General features: G+C 32.4%; 2 protein-coding genes across 2 annotated transcripts in view; both read right to left on the reverse strand.

The window, feature by feature from the left end:
• LOC18102462 (uncharacterized) overlaps positions 1-20,416 on the reverse strand; it is a 54,440-nt gene that overhangs the window by 23,491 nt on the left and 10,533 nt on the right. The window lies entirely within an intron of this gene.
• On the reverse strand, positions 6,100-9,785 carry LOC7475412 (uncharacterized). The gene is made up of 15 exons (XM_052456543.1): positions 9,566-9,785; positions 9,264-9,419; positions 8,950-9,052; positions 8,741-8,836; positions 8,598-8,653; positions 8,401-8,524; positions 8,160-8,222; positions 7,977-8,036; positions 7,716-7,877; positions 7,523-7,596; positions 7,347-7,440; positions 7,068-7,204; positions 6,885-6,965; positions 6,683-6,788; positions 6,100-6,558 (listed from the first exon to the last, which is right to left on the reverse strand). Exons 2-15 carry the CDS (start codon positions 9,404-9,406, stop codon positions 6,475-6,477), a joined length of 1,383 nt encoding a protein of 460 aa, XP_052312503.1. The 5' UTR covers positions 9,407-9,419; positions 9,566-9,785; the 3' UTR covers positions 6,100-6,474.

Raw genomic sequence — 20,416 nt, forward strand, 5'->3', positions numbered from 1 at the left:
GTGCAGGATCTCAAGATAGGCGGAGAGTTGCGGTGCTCTAATCTTTTAGTTGTGGTAGAATATATCATTAATTAGCCTGCTAAATCTTTCTAATCCCCCATCCTTAATTAGTTACTTGTCCCACGAAATAATCCATTAGGATGATTGTTATATCTAGAACAAGAAATGTTTACTACAAGGCGTAGGACACAATTTTTTATTCAAAGTCAAAATATTTGCAATTACATGCTCTGAGGCCTCACCACTCTTAACGCCACGCAGAAAATCATCTAACTTGACATGTTGCTAAGCATATATTTGCAATTACATGTTTTGAGGCCTCACTACCCTTAACGCCACGCAGAAAATCATCTGACTTGACATGTTGCTAAGCATATATTTGCAATTACATGCTCTGTGACCTTACCACCCTTAACGCCACGGAGAAAATCATCTGACTTGACATGTTGCTAAGCAGTAAGCATCATAGAGATACTTGTTCATCGTTTTCTTCCAGATCAATAAAAAATTGTAACTAAGTCAATTAGGAGTCGTAGTCTTTATTTTATTTTCTTACAAGGTAAATACAACCTCATTACTAATAAGTTGTAGAGAGTGTTTAGAATAGTGATATAATTTTTTTTTCAAAATGATTTTTTAGAAATACATTAAAATAATTTTTTTATATCCCCGCCAATTATATTTATTCATTTTCGAAACACTTGTAAACCAAAAAAAAGAGTGATCATTTTCGCTAGTGAACTTACATTAAACGGTCAGTGGAGATATGACTTCCAAGAAATTTAGTAACAAAAAGACGAGCCCAAGCTTCTAGCTAGCCGATAAGGTGCCATTTGTTTTCCATGGATCAGAGCAGCACAAGTCTCCCCAGAGTAAACTATCTATGTGGTGGCCCAGTGGTAAAAGTTTGGGATCAAGAGGTTTGCTTTCTCTGTGGTCTCAGGTTCAAACCCTATGGTTGCTCATATGATGGCCACTGGAGGCTTACATGGTCGTTAGCTTCAGAGCCCGTGAGATTAGTCGAGATACGCGCAAGCTGACCCGGACACCCACGTTAAACTAAAAAAAACAATTTGCTGCGGCCATTAATGCTGCAAGAGAATTAAATCTCGAGCTTTACATGATCTACAAATCAACTTGTTAGGTAATCAAATCTTCTCTTGAACTTATCAATATTTTACTGATCTATAAATAAAGTGAAGGTTAGGAATGACATAGCTGTCATAGAAATTGTATGGCATAGCCTGAATTTCAATGGTTTGGTCCGTGTTTTCATGGACTTTGATTGTGACTTGTATAGCTAGAAATTACTTTCTAGTTCTAAGCCTGGCATCCATGTAAAAATTATTTATAAAAAAAAGTGGGTGATGATATTCCATTGGTATGAAATATAGTCTAGCATGCACAAGTCATAGGTATGAGATTCTGGCAGAAACGTAAGATATGGTATCGAGTTGTCGATTCATGCTGTACGTCATTTTTGCCCTCAAAGATTTATCAATGCTTCACTTCTATCCTCGTAGCTTAAACTTTCCCAACAGTACCCCTATAGCTTCTAATAAGTTTCAATTTCACTCCTCAACTATTACAAAAAGCTCACTTTTCATGTTTTTCTTTTATTTCTCTTTTTTTCTTTTAATTGTTTAATAACAACTTCACGTCATAACTTAGTTGGTTAAAATATATGTGTTAGTGGCTAAAGATTGCAGGCTGGATTTCCGCTGACAACAATATTTTCTTTCAGACCACATATGATACCGCGACCCTCACTCAAGGCCACATGCCGGAGTTTTGTTGTATTAGGCTATTTTGGTATTTTAGCCTCTTTTTTATCTTTAGTTCTATTATTTAATATGCTATTTTTATTTTATTTTATTTTTCACTACTTGGGTAATGATAAATTGATTTTTATATTTCTTATCATATAATAAAATAAAAAAAATTAATTTGATCCAGTTGAATTCATAACTCAGGTCGTAGATTTGACAGATTGATTAGTTTTAATCTGATCCGTTTATCTTTTTTTTTAAACATGTTTAATTAACAAGTTAACAATTCACACATGATTTAATTTAAAATTTTAAGTTTTAACCATTATAATGAGTTTAATATTAACACCAAAAAGTTTTTTATAATCTAGATACTTTTTTTTTTAATTCCAAAAGATTTTGATTCTAGTGCGGGGAATAAACTAATGAAATACTATATCACCCAATAAAATCAAAATAAAATTCTTTATTTGAAAATAGAATCAAAGTTGTATTCAGAGATTTTTGTGCTACGCAAGGGAATTTTTTTCCCAAGTCAAAGGCAAGATTCTCACAGATTCCAGTTTTGTACAATAAAACTTATTGCAGGAGCGTTTACCCGAATATGCGATGAGCTTTGAAAAAAAAAGAAGATATCTAGCGTTTTATTTTTTGAAGGGGAAATGTTTAGATTAAAGAGTCATCATTAGACCTGTTCATGGTTCGGTTCGGTTCAGTTTGAATTATAAAAACCAACCGAACCGAGTAACTTATATTTTTTAAAATTCAAACCCAACCGAACCAAATTCCGGTTCAAACCGAACCAGTTCGTTCGGTTCGGTTAAATTCAGTTTTTTAGCTTAAAAACCGAGAAACCTAATCATGGATGTGGTAATGGACTAGCATGCTTTCATGAACAGAGAATCCAAGGCTTTGGAAGCTTCCCTCTCCACATGCTTCCTTTTTCCCCTTGGTTTCCCTTTCCTCTATCGTCCCTCTCGGTCTCATTAGGCTTTTCATCATCCGCCTCTCTACTCAATAATGGCTTCTATTTTTAGTGGCTCCTTTGATTTGCTTGTAGTTGACATAGTACAATCCATGTCTTGAGGATGGAAGCACTATCAAAGATGACGAGCAGTGTCAAAGATGGATAAACTTTACCTTGCCGTCTTTTCTTTAATGGAGGAACCCTCTCTTTCTGCTGCAAGTAAAGAGAGAAGCCAAGAGTTTTTGTTTGGCTGCAAGTATACTAGATGGATGCGGAGACGTGGGTTAATGACTTATTGTTTGGCTAGAGAAGACACAGATGCAGGGGGCAGAGACGCAGGGTGGATGAAAATTGAAAGGGAAAGAAGGTGATAAATCGTCTCTGGTGTGGGTGGCGGCTTTTCATGTAATGTTATCAATTAGGGTTAGGTTTACTGTATTATTTATAGGTCGTTTATTAACTTTATTTTATGGGTGAACCGGTTCGGTTCACCAGTTTCAGTGGTAAAACCGAAACCGAACCAAACCAACAAGCTTTTATGGTTTTAAAAATCGGTTTAATCGGTTTTCCATCTCGGTTTGGTTTTCTCGGTTAATTTTCTATCAGTTTTCTCGGTTACTTAGTTTTTTTGAACACCCCTAGTTATCATCATCTAGTGTTATGTCATTATAAATCATAATTGATCAATAAATATTTTATGGTATGAAATTAATTATGCTAAAAAGAAGATATTATCACTCCTAAAATATCCTACTTAAGATAGGTTATATTATTGATTTTGTTTTAAATTACGAAAGGTCTATTGTAATATTTTTGACTCTAGCATTAGTTAATGTTCAACTAAAAATATTTTCAATTTTGATGTTGGTATGTATTATATGAAGAAAATATCTGATATTTCTAATTTTGACGCCAATAAATATTGAGTTTCAAAGTTAATTCTAATTATAATATTAATATTCTTAACTCTAACATTAGTAAATATTGAAAGTATTCTCAATTTTGACTTTATAGAATACAAATATTCAAGCGTTGGTGAATATTAAGATGATATTTTCAATTCAAGAATTGGTGGATATTAATCCAAGTGGGTATTTTCAACTTTGGTGTCGTTAATACAAATTGAAAAGATTATTTGGATAAAAAAAATATTTTTGTTGAAAATTTAGGAGTTGTGTTTTTATTTTCTTAATATTCAGGGTATTGGCTCGCTATGAGTCCATTTGCCTTAAACATAAGTAACATACATTCGATGGTTTTATTATTTTGTAAATTTGAGTATGTTAGCCTAATTAATGAAACTTTTAATATAGATCAAATTCTCATGTACTTAATAAACTTGTTATTAAGTTCAAATATGCATGCAAAGTATTTTTGAGATTTTTTTTTGTGACAATGCTAAAATATGTAAAAATACTATTTTGGATTTTTATTTTAATGAAGAGCAAAATAAAGGGTTTTTCAAGAATGCTACTAGTAATTTTTTGATATTCAACTACAGATGAATATTAGATGATCCGATAGGATCATAGGAATAAAAAGAAGCAAAATCACTTAACTCTACTTGACTAGAATAAATATATTTACTGCAAGAAGTAAAGACTAAATCCTCTATTCGAAGTCAAAATATAGGCAATTACATGCTCTGAGGCCTCATCACCCTTTAGGCTAGGCAGCAAATCATCTGACTTGACATGTAGCTAAGTACCATAGAGATATTTATTCATCATTTTCTTCCAGACCATTGCTGTAGATGTAAAAGAAAGCATTCCTTGTCTTTGGAAGCCTTATATATTTCAGTCTTTTGCTCTCAAATTTGTTTTCTTCTTTCCAATACATAGTGGCTGAGCTTGAAAAGAACGAATGTTTTTGAAGAGGTTCAAATTTACCCGATGGGCTCGAGCCAAGCTGATATTTTTATTAAGACGGTTGATGAATAATTCCTGATAGTTGCAAAAAATCATCTCTTATAAATTTAAAAACTCTTTGATTATCATTTCAAAGAAAATACAATCATATTTTAAAAAAGAATTCTAAAAATACATATGCAATAAAGAGGGGAGAAAAAAACGAGTCTGCTTTTGAGATATATCTTGTCCTTTTTATAGCCTATAGGGCTTATCTCTTTCCGAAGAGAATGAGTTAAAATGTAAGTAAAATATCTCTAATTTATCAGAATAAAATATCTCAGACTTATCAAAATAAAATATTTTTAACTCATATAGTTTAATCATGGAGCCTAAGATTCTTTAAAGTAAAAAAGAGCATGAACTTGAATATGATGGGTATGACAGCTTGTCAAACTTATATGTGTCTAGGCTCAGTGCTCAGCTGAGCTCGGACATTGTGGGTCTGGTAGCTCATCGAATCTTATATGTTTAGACTCGACATTTAACTGGATTTAAAGATAATGAGTTTGATAACTCGTCAAACTCATATATATTTAGGCTAGTGCTTGACCCAACTCAAATATACAGGATATTAGCCTATCTTTAGTTACTCTTTTATAAGAGAGGATTAGGTAAGAACATAAAATGTTGATCCTTATTTTTTTATTCTTGCTGCAACACACAGCAAACACGATTAACAACGGAAAGGCGGCTTGGATGACAGTAATTAGAAGCTGAAAAAATCCCTGATACTACGCAAACTGCTATTGTGAGAAAACCAAAAAATCCTGCAGCCAAAATCAAAAAACTTCACAATCAGGCTGTCATTGATGGAGGACGCTCTCTAGCTTGTCTCTCAATTGTACTTTCTAAAAGAACTATTATAGCCTCATCCCCATCACTGGGGCCAATACCTGGACCTAAACCTTAAAGCTCGTCTAATCTTCCAATTGATGTGTTCAGCTTCAGTTCCATTTCCTTAATTTTTGTATAAAATATTTATAAAAAAATTGTAAATAAAAAAGTTACAAAAAAAACAAAAACAAAAACAAAAACAAAAATAACAGTATAAATAGGTAACGTGTAGAAAAATAAATATTAAAAATATAAAGAATAAAACATAATATTTTTTTCTAAAAAAAATGTAAAATAAGAAAAAACTAAAAAAGATATTGCAAAAAATAAGTAATAAATTAATAAGCCAAATGTAAAATGATAAAAACATAAAGTATTTAAAAAGAGACAAAATTTTTTTTAAAAAAACTTTAAATTTGTAATCCCAATTGTCACCTATTCCTTTTAGAATCCGAATTGTCAGGGCCTTAAATTTGGAACTAAACATCTCTTGATTGTCTTCAAGTCCCCTGTTGATATTAAAAATGACGAACCACTGCTCTAAAATTTTAGTTGTGGTAGAATATATCATTAATTAGCCTGCTAAATAACATGGCAAATCTTTCTAATCCCACCATCCTTAATTAGTTACTTGTCCTACGAAACAATCCATTAGGATGATTGTTATATCTAGAACAAGATATGTTTACTACAAAGCGAAAGATACAATCAAAGTCAAAATACATGCTCTGAGGCCTCACCACCATTAACACCTCGCAGCAAATCATCTGACTTGACATGTTGCTAAGCATCATAGAGATACTTGTTCATCGTTTTCTCCAGATCATTGTCTTTGGAGGCCTTGTATTTTGAAGGCTTTTGCCCGCAATTCTGTTCTCTTCTTGCCAATACATAGTGGCTGAGCTTGAAAAGAATTGAAGGTTTTATTCTTTTTAAAAAATTGCTTTAAAAAATTTATAGATGATTGTCCCGATACAATTTGAGGTGGTTTATATCAGAGAAGGTGTCGATATGCCGATGGAAAACCTTTGTATGGATTACCTAATACTCCGACATTGCCAGGACGTGAAAATACAATCTGCATTATCATATAAGCTCGAATATTAACATGGGAGTAGAGCATCTCTAAATTCCATATATATTTTTTTATTGATTCTACTGTTGTATTCAAAGGAAAGGAATAAATGCAAACCTGCAATTACCTGATAATTCCCAAGGGCATACGACTTGAAACCTGCAGCGCTGTAGTCAAAATAATACTCCCATGTCCTGATGAACTTTTCATCGAATCCCATGGCAAGAATTTTGCTAAGAAAAATAATGAGAAAAGTTAGAAATGTTTTCCTTTGTGGGGTGATAGATGATGATCTGCAAAGAAGATAAAAATCAAATGATTATATCTACCTCTTGTTTTCCAAGAAATATTTTTTCCAGCATCTTAACGTAAGATAGTAATGACTTCCTATATTTTCCACATGCTCCACACTGCACAAACAAAACTTACATTAGGATTACAGAATAGTCAAGACAAACTAAAAATTAATTAGAAGAAAGCTTCAAAGTACTGCGTAACAAACCAACTCATACCAGAGTCTTGATGCTACACCCATGGCTGATGTTATCCTACTCAATGAGGGCACACATGCACCGGGAAAAATATATTCCTTGATAAAATCAGAACTTCGCCTGTACTCATCATAACGCTCATCTGCTATAGATGTAGACTGAGGAAAAAAAACAACCATTTTTACTATTTTGCAATTAGTAGAAAGGTAAAAGAGTTATCTAGGCTAAATGTTGAAAATGTGGTAATGAAGCACAATATGCTATCAGACAATGACAGGTCCCTTCCCTTATTTGTCATACCTGTAGAACAAGAAGCCCATCTTCTGCCAATGCTGATTCGCAGCTACTAAAAAAATCCTCCATGTATTCATGACCCACATGCTCTATCATTTCACTAGGAAAAGAGATCAAAATTTATGACATCAGTAGTCTGGACGGGATATGGTAGGTATATATCTAGTAAAAATGCATCTTACCAAGATACGATTCTATCGTATTTATAGCCTTGAGGCAATTCACGATAATCACAGAGGAGAAGTCTGATATTATCCTGGTAAAAGAATAGGTTATAAGCTTCAAAATGAAGATATTTGTCTTAAGAAAATCAGTCTGAACAACAATTCAGACACAAGTAGATGCTATATGTATCAATTATCATCCCATAGATACCTGCAGACCAGCTTCCTTGACTTTCATTTCTGCATATTTCAGTTGCTCCACAGATAGAGTGAGACCCGTGTATTTGCATCCTGTTTGTTTGACAACTTCAATAGCAAAAGTTCCCCAGCCACAACCAATGTCAAGAATTTCATGCTTCTTATCGATTCTTGCCTATGTCGGTTAAAAATAAATACATGATAGTGTATGTATATCAATTAAAATTTGTTAAAAATCTGGTGAAACAGTTAAGAGATTGTATATCACACTCACTTTTTCAATCAGAACAGAGATTTTCCTCAACTGAGCTGTATTCAAGTCTTCATCTTCAGTCTATAATGTAACATCGCATGCAAATAAAATAATCAAAAGCTAAGCCATGGCACATAGTGGATGAGATTCCTGCTTTGCATCAAATAAAATAAAATAAAAGCATTGGAAAGTTGGGTTTCTGACCTTAAATATTGCACACGAGTACGCCATTGTTTCTCCCAGGAATAGAGAAAAAACCTCGTTACTCTAGAAGAGCGAAATGAAAAGGAAGATGTAAGCCTCACTGAAAGATCCTTCACTAACATCAGAATTCTGAACATGGCACTAGTACATGCTAATATATTGCTACAATTTCCACACAATCTATTTTCCCTACAGCGTGGACGTTATTAAACAAAAGAATTAACAAGCTATGATCCCATACCAGGTCATAATGACGAGAGATGTTCCTGCGAGCTTGAGTAAGAGTATTTTGCCTCAGAACATGCTGAAGGAAAAACTTTGCGGAAGCAATACCTGCTGTAAATAACGATGGTGTCCACCAACCCCTATACTCAACCACAGATGAATGTTAGATGATCCGAGAGGATCGAAGGAATAAAAAGAAGCAAAATCACATACCTTTTCTTATTCGCCTTGGAGATAGATTTGTTTGCATCTCTGTTCGCAATCAGAACCTAAAATTTAATTTTTTTAAAGAAAATTATTGATATTAAAATCGAAATGAAAAGCACTATATATTACAACAACATTATATATCTCACCATGATAAGATGTAGAAGACCTTGGTCTTTGTCAGCAAAAGAAAAATCTCTATCAATATAAGCATCTGCAAGGCCTATGTCAGCCCGCGTCGTTACCTGACAACGTTTTCTAATCATTGTAATGAAATGTTGAGAATTTCGTGCATTGCAACAATATTGTTGCTTATAATCTTAGCTGAGAGAAAAGGAGACCCACAAGCAGAACGTACCTTCCAGTAAAACCGAGGATTGTGAACTTTGAGAACAACTTCTAGAGAAAATCTTTTACTAGTTCCCTCGAAGGTGAAAGTTGCACCCCTGTCCTCCTCTAAGCTGTGACAGCACAGTCCAAATCAAATGACATTAAATTCGAGTTAGTTCCCTCGAAGGTAAAAGTATCCTTAAAATAGACAAAAAAAACCCCCTTAGTTTAATTGGTATCGTCGTATTTCTAATTTCTTGCCAATTATATTTATTCATTTTCGAAACACTTGTAAACGAAAAAAAAAAAACAAAAAGTGATCATTTTCGCTAGTGAACTTACATTAAACGGTCAGTGGAGATATGACGTCCAAGAAATTTAGTAACAAAAAGACGAGCCCAAGCTTGTAACCGAGAAGGTGCCATTTGTTTTCCATGGATCAGAGCAGCACAAGTCTCTCCAGAGGAACAATTTGCAGCGGCCATTGATGCTACAAGACTGCAAGAGAATTAAACCTCGAGCTTTATATGATCTACAAATTAACTTGTTGAGTCGCAGCAAGAAAACAGGCAGCAAACTAAAGAGAAACAGATTAGATAACGAAGAGGAAAGAAACATGCACAAAGAATAATATAAGGATTTACATGGTTCTGACTTGGTCTACGTCCACAAACAAGATGGCAATGATATATTACTATGAAGGAGTATAAATTATAAATGACTCAATCTCTCTACTTGGGATATCCCAGGAGAACATCCAAAAATATACTCTAACTCTTGTATACTAAGAATCTATAAAAGAGCTTGTTCTATACTTCTCACTAGTGTTTCTCTCTCTAACTTCTCTCTAAAACTTGATGATTAAAACAAGCAAATGAATGCCTATCTATAGTGAAGCTTTAGGGACTTAAGTTTGCAATTAAGCAATCTTCAAAGGATGCAAAAATAAATATCCAATTAACACAAAAAAGTCAGCCGAATTATGCCACCATCCAACAACTATCATTGTAAGCCTAGTTGTGCCATTGCATGCTTACCTGCTAACTGAGTGTATTCATATATTTTGGTCTTGGAATTTTTTCATGAAGAAAAGATTGTATTATTGGTGAAAAAAAATAGTATGGCTCTTAATCAATATATCGTGTCATGTCATGTCATGATTGTGGTGTCATATTTGCTATTTATAAAAAAACGTCCGTGATGATAATATTCCATTGGCAAAGAGAAGGGCACCTGTTCTTGCATAGAAAAAACTAAAAAAAAGTCAGTGATGATATTCATAGAGAAGAGCACCTCTATGAGCACCTGTTCTTGCATAGAAAAAACTAAAAAAAAGTCCGAGATGATATTCCATTGGCATAGAGAAGAGCACCTGTTCTTGCATAGAAAAAACTGTGTATCCATGTAAAAATTGTGTGTATAAAAAATCTGTGCTGGCAGCTCATGAGAATTAAAAAAAAAAGGCTTACTTTCTTCTTTTGTTTTTTTTTTTAGTTTAACGTGGGTGTCCGGGCCAGATTGCGCGCACCTCGACTAATCCCACGGGCCCTGAAGTTAACGACCATGTAAGCCTCCAGTGGCCATCATATGAGCAACCGCAGGGCTCGAACCTGAGACCACAGAGGAAGCAAACTTCTTGGTCCCAAACTCTTACCACTAGGCCACCACCTAGATGATTCTTCTTTTGTTTTCTAGTCAATGGAAGTGAGGCATAATTAACACCTCTAGAATTAATAACTTGATTGCGACACCTATATATGGCTATGGTGTAAAGAATTGCGAAGCTGAATACTTCTCACGAGTCAGGAATTTTTCCTGAGCTATTAAATAAATATATAAAAATATTTTAAGATCAATTATTAATTTATGTATATAAATTTTTAAAGTTAACAGTAAAGTTTTAATTTAAATATATTATTTAAAATATTAAATTTTTTTTTTGAAAGTACATAAAATTAAAGTGAAAGTAAAAATAAACTCATTATTGAAGTTACGTTCTTCGATGTTTTGTGTAATATAATTTATTTATAATCGAATCTGAATCGATATTGTAACAACATCTCAACCGGGATAAAATAACAATCTCATGTCAACTATAAAACAAAGTAATTAAAATTTTTCCCTCTCTCAATTCCTCCTTTCTTCACTTGATTCTTCCTTAGATTAGTGTTTTATAAATTAGACTTTGTAAGTTTACAAGGTTATTCTCTTACTTTTCTTATTTTTTTTTCTTGGATTTTTTTTTTTATGTTTTTCCCTTTTCTCTCTTTCTCTCTCACCTTTTCTTTTCTTTCTTTTCCTATTATGCTTCTACCTGGTCAGCAACATATAAAAGGAAGGAAGAATTAATTTGTTTTATTTTTTAATGGCAAATAACCATTTTACTCTTAATGAGTCGTTTTGCTTTTATTTGACGATTTTTTTTTTGTTAGCACTACTAAGCTCCGTTCATTCTAAAATTTTAACAAGATTTTATTCAATACATTTTAAGATCCTTCATAAAATTTTAGTTCAATCTGATGGTCGCAGTGAAAATTACGCCCAATAACATAAAACTGGTCAAATTGTGTTTTTTCATCAAATTTGTGAATTTCTCCAAAAATTTTAAATTTTAACCCAAGTTAAAGCATCATATTAGAAGGCTCCACGCAAATTTTCAGAATATTTTGATAACTTAATTGAGAATTATGAATTTTTTTACATAAAACTAGTCAAAAAATATTGATAAAATCTTGACCTGGGCTATAGCTCACCGAAACCTTTAACATCCCTCCGCCCTTGACTTCTCATTGATTAAACAAAGTATAAATACAAAACCAAGAGTGGTTGAAGATCCTACAAACTAGGAAGATTACAACTGAATTCTATATTTATGAATGACTGCTACAACTAAATACATTTGAATAAAACAAGTTGATAAGAAAGAGTAAGTGAAGAAACTGCATCAGGGAGAGCTTGATCGCAGAGGTGCATCGTGGTCTCATTTTCTCAGATGGTGCAGACCGCAAGTTATGGAAATTCCACAGCTCTGGCATGTACTCAACTCAATCAGGTTGCCTCTTCTTTGATAGTCTATTGGCCACTGAAAATAATCACTCTCTTGTTCTGCTATGGAATGGTTATGCTCCTCCAGAAGTGGATGTGTTCATATGGCTTCTTCTTCATGGCAGTTTGAGTACAAGAAGTTTTTTAGCTGAGAGAAGAATCATTAATTATGAGGAATCTCACTGCCCATTCTACTGCAAGGAAACTGAGACAATTAATCATCTTTTCCATTGGTGTCCTATAACATGGTCTCTTTAGGGTCATTTCTTGAACTGGTTCGGGTGCTCAAGTTGTCTGCACAAAGACACAAATCAAAATCTACAGGAATGGTCCGGTTTGATTAATGGAAATTTTCAGCGACGTGCTATTACCCTCCTCTGTAAAGGTTTATACTGGTCAATTTGGATAGCGTGCAACCGTCTAATCTTCGAATCCAAGGCTTCAGATTAATTGGGATATGATTTTTGATCTCACCTTTCACCGTTTGGCTTTCTGGTTGAAGTCATCAGTTATAAATTTCAGCTATACGGGCTTAGATCTTTTTAGAAATCCTGAATATATTATGAACTGAACTAACTAATTAAGTCCCTCGTCGCTTTGGTCTTTTCTTTTCTTTTATATTCTCATTGTATTCTATCTTTTGTTCAGCTCCAGTTACTTGATGGGGCTGCTTAATTAATATATAATTCTCTCGTTTACTATATAAAAAAAAAAGGTAAGTGAAGCAACTGATTATCTCTGTTATGTCCCCTCAAGATGGAGCTCGGGAGAGAAGTCCAATCTTGTGTTTGCATGAGAATTCAGCCGAATTATGTCACCATCCAACTACTATCATTGTGAGCTACCGTTCAACACAACTTGATGAATTCCTCTACTCCTCACTATGGTCAAGCTCATGAAGACTATTGATGCTGTTATACAGCAGTAGCTAGACAGTAATAGGTTGTTTAGAAATAATTTTTTTTAATGTAATTGAATTCAATTAATAAATAAGTTGAATTTACATATTTGAAAGAGATAAAATTTAATTTATTTTGTTTTCTATATTACCCTTATTACCTTCATCTTATTTCTTCAAAGTTCTCTAAAAAAGAAAGACGGGGAGATGACTATTTTGGAAAAGTTAATTTTAAGATTAAATTTTTTCATGTTTGTTTAGTAAATTTAACAGGTTGTTTAGTAACAGTGTCATGTTTGCTATTTATATAAAAAAGTCGGTGATGATATTCCATTGGCAAAGAGAAGGGCACCTGTTCTTGCATAGAAAAAACTAAAAAAAAGTCCGTGATGATATTCCATTGGCATAGAGAAGGGCACCTGTTCTTGCATAGAAAAAACTGTGTATCCATGTAAAAATTGTGTGTATAAAAAATTTGTGAGGCAGCTCATGAGAATTCAAATAAAAAGGCTTACTTTCTTCTTTTGTTTTCGAAGTCAATGGAAGTGAGGCATTAGTTAACACCTCTAGAATTAATAACTTAATTGATTGCGACACCTATATATGGCTATGGTGTAAAGAATTGCAAAGCTGAATACTTCTCATTCATTAAACAACCGCATAAATACAAAACCAAGAGTGGTTGAAGATGCTAAAAATTAACTAAAAAGGTTACAGCAGAATCTTATATATGGCTGTAAAGAATTTATTGATTAACCATCCGCATAAATACAAAACGAAGTGTGGTTGAAGATGCTAAAAACTAAAAAGGTTACAGCAGAATCTTATATATGGCTATGGTGTAAAGAATTTATTGATTAAACAACCGTATAGATACAAAACCAAGAGGGGTTGAAGATTCTAAAAACTAAAAAGGTTACAGCAGAATCCTATATTTATGAATGACAGCTTCAGCTAAATACATTTGAATACATTTGAATAAAACAAGCTGACAAGGAAGAGTAAATGAAGCAACTGATTATCTCTGTTATGCCCCCTCAAGATGGAGCTCGGGAGAGAAGTCCGATCTTGTGTTTGTGCATGAGAATTCAAAATATTTGCATTTACATGCTCTGAGGCCTCACCACCCTTAACGCCACGCAGAAAATCATCTGACTTGACATGTTGCTAAGCATCATAGAGATACTTGTTCATCGTTTTCTTCTAGATCCAAAAAAAATATTGTAATTAAGTCGATTAGGAGTCGTAATCTTTATTTTATTTTCTTACAAGGTAAATACAACCTCATTACTAATGATTTGTAGAGGGTGTTTAGAATAGTAGTAGAAAAAAATAAAGTGAAGGTTAGGAATGACGTAGCTGCCATAAAAATTATATGGCCTAGCTGACTTTCGAAGGTCAGGAATAGTGCTTTCACGACTTTTGATTGCAACTTGTCTTGCTAGAAATTATTTTCTGGTTGTAAGTTAGCTGTGCTATTACTTGTTTATCTAGTGATCGAAAAAATAGTGTGGCTCTTAATTAATATATCATGTCATTGTCGCTGTGTCATCTTTGCTGTTTAGGGTAGAAGACGGGAGTCTTTGTGAGGTTTAGATGCCTTGAATATTCTAGTTTTCGCAAGTGAAAGAAAATAAAGTCTTTTTTCCATCTCTCTAAATGATGGCTTATCTTGGAATTCAAGACAATTTACATAGCCTTTAAACCTATGTCTATGCAATGTTTAGGATGAACAATTTGTTTGCCCCTTGCAGTTTTGGACTCCTTTATGACAAGGCCTGGAGTGATAACAAGTTACTGTAAAAACTGTTTTAATTCTAGGTTTTTTCTTGAATATCTGAATACCAAAGCAAGCTTTAAACCTGTCAAATACAAGCAAGAGTACTAATTTAGTGACTCAACATGTTGATCTGACGAGAATTTTAACTTAATTGAAACCCAATATCGATCGAGGAGTTTTTATTTTTTTAAAATGTATTAGTATAAAATAAATTCATTATCAGTTGATATGTAAGCTGGTTCAAGGACACATCTAATCATCCAATTTATATATTCATCCATCCTTGATTGCGTTCCGAGCCTATAAATCTTATCAATTAACTGCGTTTGACATTGTGTTTGTAACTGCGTTTCATCAAATTTAAATTTTTTTTTTTTTGCTAAAATTGAGTGCGGTTTGTATTTTTTGGATCGTTTTGATGTGCTGATGTCAAAAATGATTTTTAAAAAATAAAAAAATATCATTGGCATGTATTTCGACACGAAAAGCTATTTAAAAAGCACCCGCAACCACACTGCCAAACACGCGTTCAAATCTGTAAAGTGTCACCGACTTGGATTGATTGGCTAAAGGAAAGAAAGAACCTAAATAACTGAGACAAGTTGATTGAGACTAAAAGCACTTCTCTTTAACCATTCCGACGATGACTTTTTGGCCGCAAGCTTATATCTTGATGTCAAGATCGTGTCCTTGCTCTCCAAATGATGCTTCCATTTGACTAGCTAGAATTGTCATTTTATATCAATCTTAAGCTAAATTTGGCCAAGAAACGAAAGATCACAAAGAAAGAGATGTTGATCTTGTTGATAAATCGTCATCACACAGTGCTTCCTTAATTTGTGATTTTATTTTTTATTTTGTTTTTTTAAAGGGGATTAACTGGGTGACAAACATTGCACTTGTGCAATAATTTGTGTACTTATCAAAACTTTTTTATTTGTTTTTGAAAAGAATGCTTTTTATTTAAAAATATATCAAAATAATTATTTTTTTTAATTTTTAATATTAGTATATCAAAATTATAAAAAAAACGTCAATTTAAAACTTTTTTAAATGAAATATACTTTTGAAATTCATCAAAAAAAAATATTATACATTTAAACACTTAATAATAAAAAGAATCTTCAAATCAATTTATAAGTCAATTAAGATTTTCTTTAAAAAAATATTATTAAGAACACATCATATATATCTTTATAGTATCGATCTACAAACATCAATATATTACTTGGCATTCATTGCAAATTCGTACGAGCCCTTAAAAATAAATTAATTTAAGAAAAGATTTTCCTGTTGCCCTGCAGTAGCTATTCAACCAGTTAATGGCCATAGAGTGTGCTCGTATGATCTGTAAGTATGGTCTTGACCCTTGATAAATGAATAGATCAGTTTACTACTGATCAAAGAAACCAGCACAAAAAGTATTTCTTGATAAAATTTTCAAAGTGTACTCCACGAATTGTAATATCTATGTTTGGGGGCTATAATTAATTTTGAGACCATGTCTGGTTAATTATCCGGTCTAAGGTCTGAGTTGTAGGTCGAATAGATGAATCAGCAGATCAAAAAATTGACCTGGGTTTATTAGTTTCTAATGAAATAATGTTATTTTTAACAATTTTTTTAAGAAAAATTAAAAGATTGTTTAGGAAAAAAATTGAAAAAAAAAATCATATAATATTGTAATTAAGTCAATTTTTTTTACTTGTTTATCTAGATGATATTCCATTGGAATAGATCAGAAGGGTGCCTGTTCTTGCATAGGAAAAACTGTGTATCCATGTAAAAATTGTGTGCATGAGAATTCAAATAAAAAGGCTTACTTTCTTCTTTTGTTTTCTAGTCAATGGAAGTGAGACATTAATTAACACCTCTAGAATTAATTACTTGATTGCCACACCAATATATTGCTATGGTGGGGTGGTGGTTATACTTTTAACATCAAAATAATATCAGTTCAATATATGTATATATATAGGAATTAATAATTTCATTGATATGAAATATAGTCTAGCATGCACAAGTCATAGGTATGAGATTCTGGAAGAAACATAAGATATGGTATCGAGTTGTCGATTCATGTTGTACGTTATTTTTGCCCTCAAAGATTTATCAATGCTTCACTTCTATCCTCATAGCTAAGAATTTCCCAATAGTACCCCTATAGTTTCTAATAAGTTTCAATTTCACTCTTCAACTATTACAAAAAACTCACTTTTTCATGTTTTTCTTTTATTTCTCCTTTTTTTCCTCTTAAATCAACAAACGTGATGTAAACATTTATAAACCTTAAATAAAATCAAGAAACAAAATAAAATGTAGGCTATTTGATGGACAAAAAAAATGTAAGACCCAAACTTTTGGCCCAAACCCAAGCCCAAATCAGCCCAAACCCAACCTAAGTTAACCTAGGTATATAAGGAAAAGTTGCAAAAGAATTCATTTTCTCTCTTCTAATTCTTGTGGCCGTCGTGACCCTCTCCTCATCAAACCAAGAATTTCAGTTTTTGATATTGAATTTTTGGATTTAAGAAATGTGGAAGTAGCAAGTAAGTGATTCTTTCTCTCATGTTACTTTTGATTATGATTTGTTTATGGAAGAATTAAAAAAAAAGAGAGATTAGGGTTTATAAGGATTTGAAGTTTATGTTGTTAAGATTAATTTATGATTATTAGGGGTTTAATGTCAAGTGATTGATTTTGGAGTATGTTGTTAGAAATAAGGATTTGTGAGTTGATTTATTTAAATTAATTTTTATGGGTTAAAAAATTCATTTCAACCTTGTTGTAAAATCTAGACAGAATGGTCTTGAGGTTGAAGATGGCCAAATTTTATTTTGGTCATTGATTTATGAAAATTATAGTTTAGTCCTTAAACTTTGAAAAATTATAAATTGACCCCTATATATTTTGAGGTTCTGGACAGTGTTATTATGAGGTCAAGGATGAGGAATCTTAGTTTGATAATTGATTTGGATTATTTTCAGTTTGGTCCCTCAATTTTAGGGATTTACATTTTAGTCCCTGAACTTTTAAAACATTTATAGTTTGGCCCTGTGTCGTTCTGGACAGAATTGCGGATGGTTTATGGGTGAAATTTTAGTATGGTTATGTATTTATAGTTTGGTCCAGTTTTGGTAAAATTATGTTTTGGTTCTTATTTTGGAAAATTATCGTTTTAGTCCCTAAACCTAGGAGACTAAACCTGATTTTCTTTTATGCATTGGAATCTTTTATTTGTGTTATTTTGAGTTGCTTTTTAGTATATTCTGTATATTTATTGTAAGTTCTCCTAACGATTCTCAATAGGATTTTCGGGTCTTTCATCTGACATTCCTTTTAATTAATTCTATATTTTGAGTATACTTTCAAATTATTATTATTATTATTATTATTATTATTATTATTATTATATAAAAAAGGACTAGTGTCGGTTTACATGTTCATATGAAAAATAAACCAAGTCAATATTTTTTTAATTGTTTAATAATATCTTCATGTCATAGCTTAGTTGGATGAAATATATGTGTTTGGTGGCTAAAGGTTGCAGGTTGAATTTCCCCTGACAACAATATTTTCTTTCAGACCACAGATGATAGGATACTAACCTGCTATCCTCTCTCAAGCCCATGTGCTCGAGTTTTGTTGTAATAGGCTCTTTGGTTTTGTTTGCCTTTTGTTTTTTAATTTTTTTTCTTTTTTAGTTTTTTATATTTAATATGAGATTTTTATTTAATTTTATTTTTTAGTATTGGATTAATGGTAAATCGATTTTTTAATTTTTTATCGTATAATAAAATAAAAAAATTAATTTGACATAGTAGAATTCATAACCCGGATTGTAGGTTTGGCAGACTAGCTAGGTTTAACCTGATCCATTTATTCTTTTTTGATTTGTTTTAAATCTACCTAGTTAACAAGGTTACGTTAGGATAATTTACACATGATTTAATTTAAAATTTGAGATAAACAAAAAGTTGGGTTGAGAGTTTTCAAGTTTTAGCCATTGTAACAAGTATAATAATAACACCAAAAGTTTTCTATGATAGTGCCGGAAATAAACTAATCAAATACAAGATCACCAAATAAAATCAAAATAAAATTCTTTATTTGAAAATAGAATCAAAGTTGTATTCTGAAACTTTTGTGCTACGCAGGAAAAGCCAAAGGCAAGATTCTCATAGATTCCAGTTATTTGTAATAAAACTTATTGCAGGAGCCTTATTGTTATCTGACTTCGCGATGAACTTTGAAAAAAAATATAGATATCCAACATATTATTTTTCAGGAGGAATAGTTTAAAGAGTCATCACCTAGTGTTATGTCCATACTTACATATAAGAAAATATAGTTAAAATTATATGTGTTAATAAAGGTGTTAATATTGCAATTGCTACAATGAAATATCATTTCTTTAATTTTTATATAATAATTTTACAAAAAAAGTGTAAATACAAAAAAATTACAAAAAAATAAAAATAAAAACAAAAATAATAGTATAAACAAGCAAAGTATACAATGATAAATATTACAAGTATAAAGAGTAAAAAAAATATTTTTTTCCAAAAAAAGTGAAAAAAAAGTGAAAAACTAAAAAAATATTACAAAAAATAAAGATAAACAAATGGTAATAAATTTATAGGTCAAATATTAAATGATAAAAAGATCAAGTATAAAGAGAAAAAAATATATAAAAAAAATTAAATTTGTAATCCGAATTGTCAGGGCCTTAAATTTGGAACTAAACATCTCTTGATTGTCTTCAAGTCCCTTGATGATATTAACAATGAAGAACCACCGCTCTAATCTTTTAGTTACTTGTCCTACAAAACAATCCATTATGATGATTGAACAAGATATGTTTACTGCAAGACGTAGGACACAATCTTTTATTCGAAGTCAAAATATTTGCAATTACATGCTCTGAGGCCTCACCATCCTTAACACCACGCAGCAAATCATCTGACTTGACATGTTGCTGAGCATCATAGAGATACATGTTCATCGTTTTCTTCCAGATCATTGTTATAGATGTGAAAGCCCAAGGGTATTAGTTCTTCTTTTGTGGCGTTGATTCCAAAGACCAAGGACCAAACACATTCTCTCAATTCCGGCCTATTAGCTTGATTTATGGATTATACAAAATAGTGCCAAAGCTTTTGTCTACTAGCCTCCAGAGTGTTCTGTGAGATGTTATTAGTATCAACTAGTCAGCTTTTATTGCTGGGTGTCAGATTTTAGATGGATTCATGATAGTTAACAAGATTGTTGGTGGCATTTATCTATATAGGAAATATTATAGGTATACTATATAAGAAATTTTATAGTCATAATCTTGTGTTGTAATCTTCACCATTACTATTGTATATTGCCCTATACATATATATAGAAAAAGTTGGTTAACCAATAGATCAAGCCTCCCAATTATTCTCGACTTGGTATCAGAGCCTTTTTCCATCTGAACTCTTCTTTCCCTCTCCCCCCTGTAGTTGTCCTCCTCTCTCCCTCTCCTAAATGGATTCTGCTGCTGCTGCTGCCGCCTTCTCCCTCCACCAAATCGGCAGTACAGCCCAGCCAGGAAGCCCCTCAGAAGTTGTTGCTGCTGGTTCTTTCTCCCACCAGCAGCAGGCCCAACCTGCAGAGCAAAATCATGGTTCCTTCTCCCATGTTTCTGTCATACCTCCTCACATCATGAGGACAACTCCTTCTATCGTTGTGTTGTCCAACACTCATCAAGTGGTCTCATTGAAGCTTACAACCACCAACTATCTC

This window comes from Populus trichocarpa, chromosome 10, assembly GCF_000002775.5.
Source record: "Populus trichocarpa isolate Nisqually-1 chromosome 10, P.trichocarpa_v4.1, whole genome shotgun sequence".
NCBI classification, from domain to species: domain Eukaryota; kingdom Viridiplantae; phylum Streptophyta; class Magnoliopsida; order Malpighiales; family Salicaceae; genus Populus; species Populus trichocarpa.

What these genes read in the sequence shown, in the direction of transcription:
- LOC7475412 (XM_052456543.1), bottom strand. Translation starts at nt 9,406, where the DNA reads ATGGCCGCTGCAAATTGTTCCTCTGGAGAGACTTGTGCTGCTCTGATC. An exon ending in ATCCTCGGTTTTACTGGAAG is followed by an intron (nt 8,837 to 8,949) that starts GTACGTTCTGCT and finishes AAACGTTGTCAG; the next exon opens with GTAACGACGCGGGCTGACAT. An exon ending in GTCTTCTACATCTTATCATG is followed by an intron (nt 8,654 to 8,740) that starts GTGAGATATATA and finishes ATTAAATTTTAG; the next exon opens with GTTCTGATTGCGAACAGAGA.